This window comes from Eleutherodactylus coqui, chromosome 7 (genome assembly GCF_035609145.1).
Source record: "Eleutherodactylus coqui strain aEleCoq1 chromosome 7, aEleCoq1.hap1, whole genome shotgun sequence".
In the NCBI taxonomy this organism is placed as follows: Eukaryota; Metazoa; Chordata; class Amphibia; order Anura; family Eleutherodactylidae; genus Eleutherodactylus; species Eleutherodactylus coqui.
The window spans coordinates 206,280,771-206,296,667 of record NC_089843.1 but is presented as its reverse complement, the minus strand read 5'-3'; the positions used below and the strand labels follow the sequence as shown (position 1 = coordinate 206,296,667).

Genomic DNA, 15,897 nt, shown 5'->3' with positions numbered 1-15,897 from the left:
AAAATCGCTGCAAGCATCACCTTTTTTTTTTTTCTATCCAAATGCCAGGCGGCTGGGCGGAAAGTATTAACCCTTTACAATCCACTGTCTGACCTCTGAAGACATTATGATTTACGGCTGTACAGCTCCGATGTTGGAAGACATCCATCGGGGTTCTCTTACTGTATATTGCCTATCCAATGTGTCACCTCATGCAGTACTGGCTTTAGCCAGCAGATAGCGCTGTTGTGTAATGGCAGAAAAAGAGTAAGCCTCCTAGAAAAACAAGGATAGAAATTGGATTGGAAAGGGTTAAAGTAAATGGGTTCCGTTCCACGCTGTTTAGCTCTTTTCCAGAGATGGAGCCGTTCGGCCGCAAGGATTCCCCTTTCCTGCTCTCCGAATGGAGTAGGAATACGGAATTCCCAGCACAGGTCTGAAACCACCCTTAGGCCTCCTGCACACGCGCGGAAATTCCGCAGCGGGGTTTCCTGCAGAATTTCCCCCCTGCATGCTGCCATAGGATTGCATTAGATAATGTGATCTTATGCAGAAAGCCACGATTTGACCGCATGAAAACGGGCGGAAAACAAATCGCGCCATGTCCTATTTCTGTGCGAGCCTCACAGAGGCCCGCACAAAAACGTCACGGCTGAAGCGCCGGCTCTGCACTGCGCATGTGTAGCTGTGCGCCAGCCAGCACATTGCAGTGCAGAGAGAGAAGACGCGGGACGGGTGAGTATAAGCTCTATAGCGGGGCACAGGTCGCATCCCGCTGCAAGATCCGACCCAGCCGTGTGCAGGCGGCCTTACAGTTGTACATCTGGTATATATTGACCAGCATCACAGCAGTAGCATGTGTGTACATAATTACACTGTCTCAGTACAAAAATCTGTATTTGTTGCATTGATGCTATTAACGTTGCCTAATTGGATATATAGAAGTTTTATAGACATTGCTGTTGTAATGTGGAAGGATCTACTATCTACTATCTCTACCCACACAACAGTATATAGGGTGATATTGGAGGGACCAGAGAAAGACGCTGCATCGTGTTTATATGCCTATATAATATAGTGTCTGTTGTTAGGGACAGATATTCTACAAAGGAAATATTGCTGCTGCTGTAGAATCATAACTGAGTTGGAAGGGACCTCCAGGGTCATCGGGTCCAACCCCCTGCTCAGTGCAGGATTCACTAAATCATCCCAGACGGATGTCTGTCCAGCCTTTGTTTGAACACTTTCATTGAAGGAGAACTCACCACCTCCTGTGACAACCTGTTCCACTCATTGATCCCCCTCACTATCTAATATCTAATCTGTGTCTCCTCCATTTCAGTTTCATCCCATTTCTTCCAGTCTTTCCTTGTGGAGATGAGAATAGGGCTGATCCCTCTGCACTGTGACAGCCCTTCAGATATTTGTAGTCCGCTGTTAAGTCTCCTCTCAGCCTTCTTTTTTGTAAGCTAAACATTCCCAGATCCCTAAACCGTTCCTTAAAGGACTTGATTTGCAGTGTAAAATATTATATAATAGGTGAGAACTTAAAAAGGGTTCTATTGGAGGGATCAGAGAAAGTAGCTGCATCATATGTACAAAACATGATCTGTGCAGTATGGGTGATTCATAACTGTGAGTAGGACATAACTGCTAATTTTCTCTGAAATTGGACATATACTTTAATATGGAGATTTAATTATATCTTGCATTTCCTATTTACTTTCTCAATGTCATTCTCTTTAACAAGACTAGGGACCTACAGGTAATCATAATCTAAGGTCCTTCAAAGTTCAGATGTGTAATGCTTAATGACTGAGTGATAACTAAGAAGACTCACATTATATCAGAAAGTATAACCCATACGATGTGTTTTGGTTACCAATGGCTATTATACTAAATTATCTACAGAAACAATGGAAGTAAGAGCATAACAGTTCAGAGGAGTACTATTGCATTATGTCTCCACTGGAAGTATGGGTGGAGACATGGGTTGATGGGCTGAGTTACAAGGAACGGCCAAGTAACGCTCACAGCTGCGGACTGGCTGCCGCACACACACCTCCCCAGGTACACATGTACCGGCCATCCTCCTGACAGTTTACACATCTCCCCGCTCTTCAGAGGTTGCAGTCATACCTGGGTCTATATGTCTGAGAGACTGCTCAATGGTCCTCTATAGCATAAGAGGACAATAGTTCTGAAAATCGCCTAGAGTAGTTTGATAGAAGCTTCAGGTTAAGCCTCTGAATAGACGTGTCTGGGAGTGACCTCTATCATTCATAAAGCTAGGCTTTGTAAGTAACGCTCATGCTGTAGATAACAAAACCAGGTGGATTTCACATTTCTTATAAAGTGGCATTGTAAAGATGTAATAAAATGATAATGAAGCAAGTTACAATGTCTGGTACTCAGTATAGTATAATACGGTATAAAATAGCACAGTATGACCAATACTTGTAGAAACCCTTCAAGACATCTTAACATTTTTCTCAGAGTTTTCCAACAGGATTTAATGGGTGTCTTAAAAATATTATTCTTTCCAGAGGGTAAAACTGAAGTTTTCCAGCAGAACAAGCTTCTAGCTTCCATCCCAGTATGGACAACATTTGGAGAGTTAGCAATACTGTATAACTGCACAAGAACCGCCTCAGTCAAAGGTAAATTCATAAAGCTGGAGTTAGAAGCCTTGTAAAGTTTGGCCAATGAACGTCCCAAAAACATCTCACAAAAACTAACTTCTCAATAGTTTGGTTACGGCCTTTAGGCTGTGATGCCATGGAGTGTACTATGTGTTTGTCATGCATTGTGATACTTAGTATCTCCGTGTGCCAAGATGAGCCAAAGTAGAGAAATATCAGGTGAAGTGAACAGAATCGAGAAGTGAGATGGTTAGCAGCTGCATCCATTGATTTCTTATGTAAAGAGAAAAAAGTTTGGTGCCGTGTAGAGATGAGTGAGCATACTCGCTAAGGACAATTGTTCGATCAAGCATTGTCCTTAGCGAGTACCTGCCCGCTCAAGAGGTTCGGCTGCCAGCACGGGTGACAGGTGAGTTGCGGCAGTGAGCAGGGGGGAGCGCGGGGAGAGAGAGATCTCCCCTCCGTTCCTCCCCGCTCTCCCCCGCCACTCCCTGCCCGCCACTGGCAGCCGAATCTTTTCTTCCGAGGTACTCGCTAAGGCCAATGCTCGATTGAGTAATTGCCCTTAGCGAGTATGCTCGCTCATCTCTACTGCCGTGTTAACCAGTAGAACAAATGTTATTGTTTTAGTGAGGGAAACACAATAATCTTGTAAATATGATACTTTTCTATGGCTAACAAAAATATATGATGTTAACAGCAAGCTTTCAAGACTACTTAGGTGTCTTCATCAGGCTGGTGTAACAAAATAGCCGTAGAAACACATATATATACAATGTCTCTTCAGCTGTTTTGTTAGACCAGCTGATGAAGAGACCTAGGTAGTACTGAAAGTTGGCCATAGAAATGTATCATATCTACAAGATTATCTTGTTTCGTTTACTCCAAGCATTGGGCTGGTTTTCTTTGCTCTTTCTGTCTCTGACCTCCGCATCTCAGTAGCTGTTTGCAGCAGCAATAGGTTTAATAAGGTTCCTAATGAAAACGGGGAACACTCAGCATGCTCACGTTGACTACAGCCATTTCTGAAAAGGTTGTTGTCCCTTTAATGAAGCGGTCCAACACTTTTATGGTCATAAGATATCAAATATATTTCCTAGATGTTTGGGCTGAATTTGCATTATCCTCTGTTGAGTTATGGAGTCAGCAGGTGGTCAGTAGTAAACAACTGCAAAGTAAGAAATCAGTTCTGACCCTGATAACTAATAAGGAGCAGGATCTAATAGATGTTGCTCAGGTGAGATGCTGGGCTAAACTCCACCATTTCTCAACTTTATAAAAGTTTAATTTTATGTTGTATCAAAACCTTCATTGCTTTTATTCTTTTTACCCAAAGCCATCACCAACGTCAGGACATGGGCTCTAGACCGAGAAGCATTCCAAAATATCATGAGGAAGACGGCTCAGACCAGACATGAAGAATATCAGAACTTTTTGAGAAGGTACATTTTTATATGTTCTTCAGTTGGACACAACGGAAGGACTTTGTTCTCTTCCTCAGCAACAAAACTTGAAACGAAAGCTGGTGGGTTATCATTCATACCGGTTTGCTTTGTCCTTTTTCTGAATCAGCACAATGGCAATCCAAGGGAACAGCTGAGTTATATCTGATAGGATACTTTCTAGGAAAATGAGGCCTAATAGAGGTGAGCGAGTATACTCGCTAAGGCTAACTACTCGAGCGAGTAGTGCCTTAGCCGAGTATCCTCCCACTCGTCTCTAAAGATTCGGGGGCCGGCAGGGGGCGGGGAGCGGCGGGGGAGAGCGGGGAGGAACGTAGGGGAGACCCATTCTCCCTCTCTGCTCCCCGCTCCTCCCTGCTCACCGCCGCAACTCACCTGTCACCCACGCCAGCAGCCGAATCTTTACAGACGAGCGGGAGGATACTTGGCTAAGGCACTACTTGCTCAAGTAGTTAGCCTTAGCGAGTATACTCGCTCATCTCTAATGCCTAACAATCACTGTATATTCAAAAGTGTCGACAGGTAGCACCTTTCTAGTCACCAGTGTGCCCGAGAATGACATACTCATATCATGACAGAATTACCATTGTAGTCATGTCAGAGTGAGGACCTCTTGTATGGCATCCAGGTGACTGACATATGGCTCATCCTTGGGGCTCATGCACAGATATACGAGCAATACGTCTAAGAGAGAACATCTCCATACATACAGAGCAGATGGAGTACGCCCCAATTTTCTTAGCAGATTCATAAATTATGTGACAAGGAATTCGGATTGACATGCAGCTACAGCAATGGTCTCATGGCCTTTTTGGGCAGCTCCCTACAAAACAGAGCCGTATTACGGACATTTACGTAAATCTGTGTAGCAGAAAGTCAAAATGAAACTCCTAGTATATCACTTCTGCCGAAGGAGACTTACATGTACAGTACCAATTTTATTTTGCAAGGTGTGGGTGTGCAGAACACATCATTGGCCTGCGGGTTGTTTTGGTAAACGCATAATAAATTATGCTTAAATGAATGTTTCTTTTTCCAAAGTGTATTTTTACTAAAGAAGCTTCCAGAAGACAAATTGATGAAGATTGCAGACTGCTTGGAACTGGTAAGGGAATATAAAACAGGCTGAAGTTTATTTTAAAAGTGTGACTTGAGCTTTCTTACCTGAAGGCGTAAACAGGTGCAATAGATGCCAATAGAAAAAAAGACAAAAATCTGTGGGACGCTGCGCCGCTTACCTGCTGACCACTTGTGTGTCTACATTCAACTGCCTGTTTTGTGGAAGGCTCAGCTGCACTCAAAATTCATTATTATGATATTATGAAATAAATATCAATATTTAGTTTACATAAGTTTTTGTTGCCTTTTCTTTGACACAATAGGTACAATGTTGTATAAACGGTGGAATAATTGAGCAATCACATCCCCAATCGGGGAGCTGGAAAGGAGAATCCCCACGGACAAATTGTTCCATCTCTGTTCGGAATCGAACAGCACTGGACAGACCCCATTGACTATAATGGGTCGGCCAACTTTCTGCCCAGTTGTTTGACTTTTGGATGGAAGAAAAAGGGCTGCATGGAGCCCTTTTTCTTCCAGTATTTTCAACCAGATCCGCGGCAGAAGCTCCAGCCAAAGCTTCCAATGCAGATGTGAACCCACCCTAACAGAGACCACTACTAGGAGAATCGGATAGACTTAGTACCCTGTTTCCCTGAAAATAAGACATACCCTGAAAATAAGACATAGCATGATTTTCCAGAATTTTTGAGGATGCAAAATAATTTTTCAGGCTTTTTGAGGATGCTTGAAATATAAGCCCTACTCCAAAATTAAGCCCTGCTAACAGTTAATTTAAAAAAGTCAATTTAAATAGTGTCCAGGCAGCTATGCATGTAAAAAAGTTAAACCTTTTTGAACAAAAATGAATATAAGACACTGTCTTATTTTCGTAGGTGGTAAGTTGCAAAGTATAAAATCACCATTCTCGAGCATCCTTTATATATCACAAGTAAGGGGTCCCAGAAAGGAAACGATTTCAACAATAACAAGACAGACACAAAGGGGATAGGTGGCTGAGAGAGGGATACTAGGTAGATCAGTAGTACATATAGTACAATCATCCCCCTGATGGTGATAACAAGCGAAACGGAATGCAAATTAAATAGGGGGAGTGGAAGAGGCACTAATAGCTTAGCTAGCATTTACTAGGAGGATCTGACTCGGACTAACGAGTCCATAGCCACATGATAAGGAAGTACTGATACCCGAGTGCCCAGGTTCTTTCAAACAGGTTCCTCGTGATCTGTATGAAGGGTCGCCAACTTTTTGTTTCCAGGACAGTTCGTTTTTGACAAGGTCAATACTTACTGAGGTTTTCCTCCAAGAGCGACAAGGAATAATAGAAATATTTAACGATGAATGACATATTGTGGAGCACATTGAGCTCATTGAGTCATGAGACGGATGCTGGTCATTTTTTTTTTCTTACACTTTTGAAATGATAACTCTCAGGACGAGGGGGATACGAGGAACTATGGAAGAAAGTGAGACATATGCAAAACTATTTTGAAAGCACAAGAGAGCTCATTAAAAGCGTTCTATGTGTGCATGAAACAAACTGCAAAGACCGGCCCAGTTAGTTTATTTTCTTGGGCAGAAACATAATATGGAAGGCGGCCACTTCAAATACGTGCGGAGGAATCGCACACTCCATTTCTGAAAGATTTAACAGAAAGAAACTCTTTTCAAGGTGTTGACTTTATGTCAGTCCGGTGTTCTTCATCTAATTTTACTAGAAGAAAAGCAACCTTCTATTGAAATGCAGTCAAAGAGCACTTTGCACTTAAGTGTAAATTACACCGCCAATGTATCAATGAGTATTTCATAGAAATTCCCTGGTGTCATTTCTTAATTCCATGCCATGATGATACAGTGTTTGCTCTCCCATTTCCCAGGGTTTTGATGATGAAATCATTCTGAACAGGTCTTCTTGGATCGGCTTCCTCCGGAGGGTTGGCCATGTAATGTAACACTGACACAGATGTTACAAATTAATAATTCAGCGTAATTTCACGAAGAGCGCAGTCATTTTTCTTTAGAAGACGAAAATGTGTTTCTAATAGAGTATTTGGAGACCAGACGTAATAACCACAAGAGAATTCCATTTGGATCCCAGATATTAAATCTGGAGGTATGAGGATTAATGGGAGTGCACTTTGCCTGCTACCTCTTCACCTTTCAGTATTTAGGATAGGAAGTTTCAAGATTGTTTAGTTTGCTTTTTTTTTTTGCCTTTTAAACTAGATTTCTACCAATAGCCATAGAATCCTTGCCAGCCAGGAATCTGATGGGCATTCAGATCAATGACACATTACTATTAGAGATGAGCGAGCATACTCGCTAAGGACAATTACTCGATCGAGCATTGTCCTTAGCGAGTACCTGCCCGCTCGGAAGAAAAGGTTCGGCTGCCGGCGCGGGTGAGAGGTGAGTTGCGGGAGTGAGAGGGGGGGGGGGGAGAGGGGGAGAGAGAGAGATCTCCCCTCCGTTCCTCCCAGCTCTCCCCCGCCGCTCCCCGCCCGCCGCCGGACCCCGAATCTTTTCTTCCGAGCGGGCAGGTACTCGCTAAGGGCAATGCTCGATCGAGCAATTGTCCTTAGCAAGTATGCTTGCTCATCTCTAATTACTATCACTGTTATTTGTGTGATTATCATCATTATCACATAGTTTCAATGAGCTTCTAGTCACATCTCGGCCAGGTTCGCCATGTACAGTTTATTTGCTTTAAGGTAGTTTAATATTAAAAATAAAAGCAATACATTTAGAGTATTTTAAAAACATAATATGTTTTGTAATTCTATTTAGTAAACCTGATACAAGTTTGAAACAATGTAACATACTGTATATGGTGAAGAATAAGGGTTGTTTTCGCACCTGCGCCCTGATGCTGCACTTTTGGGAAGCAGGAAAGAGGAATCCCCGCGGCTGGACGGCTCCGTCTCAGAACGGAACTGAGCAGCGCCGAATGGACCCCATTAACTATAATGGGGTCCATTAGGTTTCCGCTCAGCTGCCTGGCTGTTGCATGAAATGAAAAGCGCTGCATGCCATGCTTTTGCTTCCAGCATTTTGAGCCAAATCTGCGCCACAACCTCCGATAGGATTTAATTTCTTCTCTTTTTATACATTTCTCTGTACATTTTATGGATATATAGAACTTATATAAAAGTTTTGAAAGTTATAAAGTGATCTACTGAACATATATGGCATTGAAGCCGCAACTGCAATTATTGGCTTATACAGAATATTAAAGAATGAGTGCGTTCTACGGCCTGTAATTACATTTAATTAGAGGATCGGGTACTCTAGAACTGGAACCTGCTGTTACCATTTTATATCCTTTTTTATCGGAATAGTTTCAACACTCCGTGCTGATTACTTTAATATTCTATTGTATTTATAGGGGTCGGAGCTTCGTGTTTCTCTCATACAGCCCCAAATCACTTTGCTTCCTTCTCACAGTCCTCGAGTTAAAGGATAAATTTATGGCAACCCGCAAGCACAAAAACAGGAGCTTAGCAGCTAAGGAAGCTCCCTAGAAGTGTCTGCAGGCAGCCAGGACTTTATCCTTTAACCCCTTGAGTGGCGGGTTTCCTACCACCCTGTCGTGCCCACCAGGGCAGGTTTTTTTAAAATGGTCTAATCATTGAATTTCAACTAGTTTTGCAGTTGCGTCTCAAGAGCCATAACTTTTTCATTTTTCCATTGACATGGCCATATAAGGGCTTGTCTTTTGCGGGACAAGTTGTGATTTTTTAAACAGGGGGGAGGAAAAAAAGAAATGGGGAAAAAAGAAAAAAAGGGGCCATGTCATTAAGGGGTTAAATAATGTATTAACTTCCTTCTCTGGGTCATTACGACGCATGGATACCACATGTGTGATTGTATTTTGGATTTTTTTACAAAGTAAAGGGAGACAAGTGTTTTTATAATTTTTTAAATAATTTTTTTACTTTTTTTTTTCTTTTTTTTCTTTCTTTTGTCCCTTTAGGGGACTTCCACAGGGACCCATCAGGACCCCCTGATCACATTCCGGGGGTCTGATGGTGACAGCCCTTTACATGCTGCAGTGACAACCCTTTACATGCTGCAGTCACATAGACTGCAGCATGTAAAGGGTTAACACAGCAGAGATCGGAGGTTTTCTCTGATCTCTGCTGTAAGAGCTAGTACCTAGCTGTCCTCTGACAGCTAACAACCAGCTCTCCCTGCCACAGAGACCATCGGCTTGCTTCTGACAAGCCGATGGTCTCTATGGCAACTTGTAAACAAAGCAGGAGATTGCCGACATATCAGCAATATCTTCTGCTGGTTTTTCAAAGCCCTTGCTTTGTTCTTTGTGGGTCTGTGCAGGCAGAGCACAATGTTACAGCTTGTGGCATTGTGCTCTGCAGCTCCCATAGTGATACATAGCCCGGAAATCTTCCGGGCTATGTCGCTAGGAGCAGTGGAGCTCGTCCGGAAAATTTCCGGGCGTGCCACTCAAGGGGTTAACTCTGTAGTATGTAAAGGGAGACACATAATCACTTAAAGGGGTATTCCGGAGACTGGGCAAAATTTTCACAGTTTCCTTAACATTTCCACTTTTTGCCATTTCTCCAATTGTGCAGCTAAATCTTCAAACTGAACTCCAGTCCCTCTTTTTGCTAACCTGTGACACTGCTGCTTTCCATTCAGCTTTAGGCCGGCTGTCCACAGGCGATGCGGTATCCCGCGGCGAAGATTGGCCGCGGGAGCCGCCGGCGAATCTCCGCCGGTCAGCCCTATCTGATAGATAGGGTGACCGCGGAGAATCGGGGCAATTCGCAGCATGCTGCGATTCTCCACTCGTGGACAGGTGCTGGCGCAATTTGCCGGCGGTAAACCGTGGACAGGGGGCCTTAGATTTCTGTATTGTAATTTAAAATGCTAATGCAAAAACTACATCTCCCACAATGCCCCACTGCCAGTTACTGACAAGTGTGAATTCACAACTGTACAAACTGCCTCGTCATTACAGAATTTGAGGGCACTGTGCATGCCTTACCAGTAAAACAGCGTAGCGTACGGGACGTAACCATTGGATACTAATAAGAATTAAGTGTGTGGGGAGGGGTAGGGTAAACTACAGGCAAAGCAGTAACTCTGCAGCTTTGTCAAACCAGTTATAACATTATATCGCAAAATTAAATGTTATTGCCTTATGAAGCGTATAACCTTCACTTTGAATCACCAGAATACCCCTTTAAAGGTTATGGCCATTTTTTTTTTTTTTTGGGGGGGGGGGGGTGATTATTTTCAATAGCAGTTATTTAAAAATGTTGCATTGTTTGTCTTCTGCAGCTTCTACATATCACGGTATATAGACACTGCAGTCTTAGTCTCAGTGATCTGTCGGTGAGGCTGGACTGACTTGATTTGGTTTTCAGCCCTTGTCTCTCCTTTCCTGCACTTTTATCAGCTAATTCATGATGACAGCAAAATGTATCTTTGTTGCAGAGAAGAGAGCAGAGAGAAACCAAGGGTCCTCCGAAAAAATGTTTGAAAAACCAAGTAATCTTGTAGATATGATACATTTTAATGGCTAACAAAAATACATGATGTTACAGCGAGCTTTTAAACTACGCAGGGCTCTTCCTCAGGCATAATGGAATAGATCAGAAGAGGCCTTTATAAATGCTGTCAATGTATATAGCAGCAAAGCAGACAGACAAACTACGCTTTGGCGTGGGACATGTTGCATTTATTAGTTTGTGGCCTCAGAGGTCGTTCAAAGTCGCCTGTCTGGTCACTACAAATTATTTGTAGACATTGCGCAGGTAGCAGTCGGGCTTGGGGGATTCAATTATACTGCGCCAAACAGGGACAGTGCTGAAATAGACAAGCTGTAGTGTGTGGCCTTCTCTTCTCATATATTGTGCCACCCAGGGATTGCAGATTACTTAGTTGGCAGTGTTTTTTTTTGTTCATGTAAAACAAAAGGAAACCATACAGGGAAACAGCAAATGCGCACAGTGTGTGTCAGTGCTCTCAGATGTCATTCAGTAATGAGTCAGGCCACTATGAATTGTTACGCAGCTAGCAGTGGTTTCTGCAAACTACAACATTAGCTGAAATGTTACATAAAACTACACTGAAAAGTAAACGAAAAGGACTAAATTAAAAAAAAATCAATAAAAAGGAAACCTGAAGAAAGCAAGGGGTGGGGAACATGTCAGTGGTGGTGAAGGTGGTAGAGGATGGGCCAAGTTGGTACTTCAAGCAGCTTCCACTGAAGCAACAGCTCCACATTCTGTAGGAGGTGAGGCAAGCCTACTGCTATTCCTTGGAGGTGTTTCTGCCCATGTGTTACATCTGCAGCACACAGAACAGGTCGTAGAGTGGATGACACAGCATGCCTTAAGTACCAACACCTCTTCTTCCTCCCAGTCGCATGCATACAGCAGGCAATCTGCACCAGTTGGCCATGAGCATCCTCCCTCTTCTTCGTTCTGTGCCAAATCCCCCACAACCTCCAAAGCAGTACACATGGTTCAGTCTGAGGAGTTATTTTATCATTTAGTATCGTGGATGTCAACTGGGTAGTCCATACAATCACATAGAGAAGACCAAGACTTTGAATGCACTGATGCCCAACCATTTTATTTCTCCGAAGAGGAAGATGAGGATGGGTCAGTGTGTGTATTCAGCTCTCCTTAGGTGATGTGTACTCAGGGGGGTGCAGATACGGAGCTGCCAGCTACCAATGCTCACTGTGACATAGAGTCCACTCAGGAGGAGTAGGATGACAAAGAGAAAGATGAGGTGGAAGAGAATAAAGTACTTGAGGGAGAGTCTTCATAGCTGCTTGTAGGGGGAGGAGGAAGAGGCAGACGTTACGTGGCAGCACCCTGCAAAGACAGTGAGTAGGGTGTTGCCTAAAACCAAAAGGGCAATGCCCCTACCCTCCCTCTCTGGTCATACAGTAGCCTCTGAGCACAGAGAGGCAGTCTTGTGTAGAGGCAGTAGCACACCTACTTCAGGCTTCTCCTCTACAATTGAAGATTGGGCTACAAGCTTCAGAGCCAGGAGTGGAAAACGGAGAGCAGAAGTTGAGTCGCCACCATCACTACCACTGACATTGACATCTACCCCATATCCCAGCATGTCCCGGGGGAGCAGCCAGCTCTCCATCCCCTAGCTATGGTAAATGAAAGAAAATGCCACCCCCAACCATCCAGGAGCACAGAGCCTGAACACAAGCCTTCCACAGTCTCTTACAAAGGAAATTCTGCTCTTCGGGCTACTGGAGACATAAATGTTCCATAATATGATGCCCATCCACAGTACTGGATTCCCAGGTGCCATTTCTTTACCCAAAAAACGGTCCCTGTCCTGTTCCACCGTGCACGTGATAGCATGTCCCTGGTGTTTCAGAACATTGTCAGTGGCAGGGTGCACAGATACATGGTCCAGCAAGCTTGGCCAGGGGCGTTACACATCCTTAAAAGGGTTCTGCCAGTAAAATAAAAAAATGTATACTCACCTGCATCCTGCCCTGCATCCCTGTAGAGTGTAACCTGTAAAAAGAAAAGAGTGAAAAAAACAAAGCTAACTCACCTGTTAGTTGTATTTTGGCCAAAATCCAACTAATACCTTGTATTTATTATCTATCATTCATATGCAGTGTGGCTTTAAAACGCCAGGGGGAGCCCAGGTTGGCAGTACCAATGTGACTCACTTTTTGAGGTGCAGGGCAACCCGTCAAACTATTATGATGTCATTAATAGGTTGTTGGTCTGTATGGTGCACTACATGTATCAGAAGGTCTGGCACTTTGTATTTACTCTGTGTGGGAGTATACACCAAGCAGCTCCTCTATATTAAGAGGCTGTGTGAGTGGCTGTCTCATCGGTGTCCCTCACAGGTGTAATTAGCTCCCTCATTTGGTAGTCTGCTACCTGCATGCTGAGAGGATGCATCTATATGCACTCCTTACTCAGTAATTATATGGCCATTGTCTGTGATTGTTCAAATTGTAGTTGCACACTTAAAACTTTTAGGTCACATGACAGATAGTAGAATGGAGCTAACCTATGGTACCATTTGGACAAACAAACCTGTCAAACTTTGAATGAGTTTTGAACATAGCTATATGTATGAATGGAGAACAGACCATTAAATAGCTTCACACCAGAGCATAAACAGAAAAAAAGTATTGAGAGTTACTCTAACTTCTATTTACTTTTCAACCATACTGTATTAACAGGAGCACTACGAAAAAGGAGATTATATTATTCGTCAAGGAGAGGAAGGAAGCACATTCTTTATCATTGCTAAAGGAAAGGTGAGACAAGCCAGCAATAGCATACAATGATCTAAGACTATGTTGACCTAACTTCACAAGTGCTTGCCCTTCAATACTGTTGTAATAGGAGTAAGATGTTGCTATAATACTCACAAATTACTGGAAACGGTTCCAACTCGTCGTGGTAATTCTGTCATGCTACGGTGCCTTCTGGAAGTAAAAATGGGCCAATTAAATGCTTTCTGGCAAGAGCACACTACACATTCTGGGGTTACTATTCTCACGTTTAGCAAATTCATGGGAATGTTCCTTAGACTATACTTTTAGGTTGTGCCATTGAACATGTGGACTCAATAGTGGAAAATACACGATGTAAAAAGTGGTAATTGTCAATTTCACTAAAAGGGTTGTGCTAAGTTGTAAAATTATTCTCTATACTCATGATAGGGAATAACTTTATGATCAACGGTGGTTTAGCTGCTGGGACGCCCACCTATCCCAGTCGTTCCCCGAATGAATGGAGCAGAGGTTGCGCATGCACGCCACTGCTCCATTAATTTCAATAACTGCGCCGGAGATTACTAAGTTCCAGCACTTCGGCAATCTACTATATTGTCATTGAAGTGAATGGAGCAGCGGCATACCTGTGTGCCCTCTGCTCCATTCACTCAGGGACCGGCTGGACTCCTGTTCTTGGGGTCAGTGGTGGAATCAGTGGTCGGATCCCCACAATCATAAAGTTATTCCCTATACTGTGGATAGAGGTAATTTTTTTAACTTGGTGCAACCTATTTTAGAATTTCCACAGCAGAATTGTCGCTTTTAGTGATTATCATCTGGATGGATGGCAGTTCAACAACTGAAGTTTTAAACCAGTAAAATGTAGACACTTTTTCAGAACTCAGTTATTTGTGGAAGGCCTAAATGTTGAGCCCATTTACACACTAATTTCTTTGGACTACAAATGTAATTTTTTGAATATCTTCAGTTGGCTCATATCTAACAGATGGTCTTCCTGAACACTGTTTCTCCAGTAGGCTTACTATATCTTTCAACTATCTATCCCTACGACAAATGTTTTTGTGTGGCGTTCTTCATTAAGCACATGATGGCACACACAAGTCATAGGTTCAAATTTTGGTAGCCACCAAACACACTGTACCATCTTTGAACCATCACCATCTTGTCTACTCTTTATTTTTTCCTAGTCGCCTCGAAACGTAAAACTTGAAAGCTTTGTTTTATATTTGGCACCTGTTTGATGTGTCTTTTGTGGTTTACCCCAACAACATAGTCATTTGAAAGTGTGACATGACTTTTGGGACACACTATGTATGAAAATTGTAATGATATGTCCTGTTCTATCTTATTGATTTTTACCAATTCCCATAAAGCCACATTCAATAGGTTGTCAGATAAACACAACTCCTGTATATATACCCTATTGGAGCACATGCATATTTTAGTGGAAGCTTCTTCCTTGGGATCACTTCTCTAATAGAGATGAGAGAGCACCCAAATGCTCGAGTCCGCGTTATTCGAGTCGAGCCTTTCATAAAATTCAAGAGCTCTATTCGAGCAATGAACCCCATTGACTATAATGGGAGACTCGAGCATTTTTGTATGTGGGACGCCGGGTGCCAAGCTTTTTTTTTCTCCCTAGGTTCATCTCTCTCTCTCTCCCTCTCCCTCTCTCTCTCCCTCTCCCTCTCTCTCCCTCTCTTTCTCCCTCTCCCTCTCTCTCTCTTTCCCCCTCTCTCTCTCCCTCTCTCTCTCTCCCTCTCCCTCTCTCTCTCTCCCTCTCCCTCTCTCTCCCTCTCTTTCTCCCTCTCCCTCTCTCTCTCTTTCCCCCTCTCTCTCTCCCTCTCTCTCTCTCCCTCTCTCCCTCTCTCTCTCTCCTTTTCTCTCCCCCTCTCTCTCTCTCCTTCTCTGCCCCTACCTGCCAGCCGAAACATTTGCCAATGACGTGCGCTGTGTCGCGGCGGGGAGGGGCCAAAACAGGCACATCACAGCGAGGAGGAGCCAAAAACTGGGGCGGGGTCGAACACGGCTTGATGCTCATTTGAGTAACGAGCACCATCGAGTACGCTGATACTCAAACGAGCATCAAGCTCGGCAGAGTATGTTCGCTCAACTCTATTCTCTAACTTAAATTGGGGAACTTCAAATTCAGATCATCGTGTGCTGTGGTGGACTTTGGTCATCCATATAGTCCATGGTTTGTCCTTCATTTAAATTGCTGGTGTGTAATATTACATGTATGTTCCATGGGAACCTATAAAGAGCTGATCGCTGTGCTTCTATGAGGCAAACCTGTGACAATCAGCTCATTGATGGGGCATCCATTTCCAGTGATGGCATTGTCTTTAAATTTCTTCCGTTCCAGGATTGCCAACTATTCGGAAATTTTTGGTTGGCAAACCCATTCCCTTCTAAGCAATTTTTAATTTTTGGAGTAAAATATGAAATCAATTCTAAAATACTC

At 43.3% G+C, this 15,897-nt stretch overlaps 1 protein-coding gene across 1 annotated transcript in view; it reads left to right on the top strand.

Moving 5' to 3' along the window:
• Positions 1–15,897, top strand: part of PRKG2 (protein kinase cGMP-dependent 2) — an 88,009-nt gene that overhangs the window by 25,806 nt on the left and 46,306 nt on the right. Inside the window, exons 4-7 of the mRNA XM_066574918.1 lie at positions 2,526–2,639; positions 3,958–4,063; positions 5,126–5,189; positions 13,374–13,451. Coding sequence (XP_066431015.1) covers positions 2,526–2,639; positions 3,958–4,063; positions 5,126–5,189; positions 13,374–13,451 — 362 coding nt within the window. The remainder of the gene's footprint in view (positions 1–2,525; positions 2,640–3,957; positions 4,064–5,125; positions 5,190–13,373; positions 13,452–15,897) is intronic.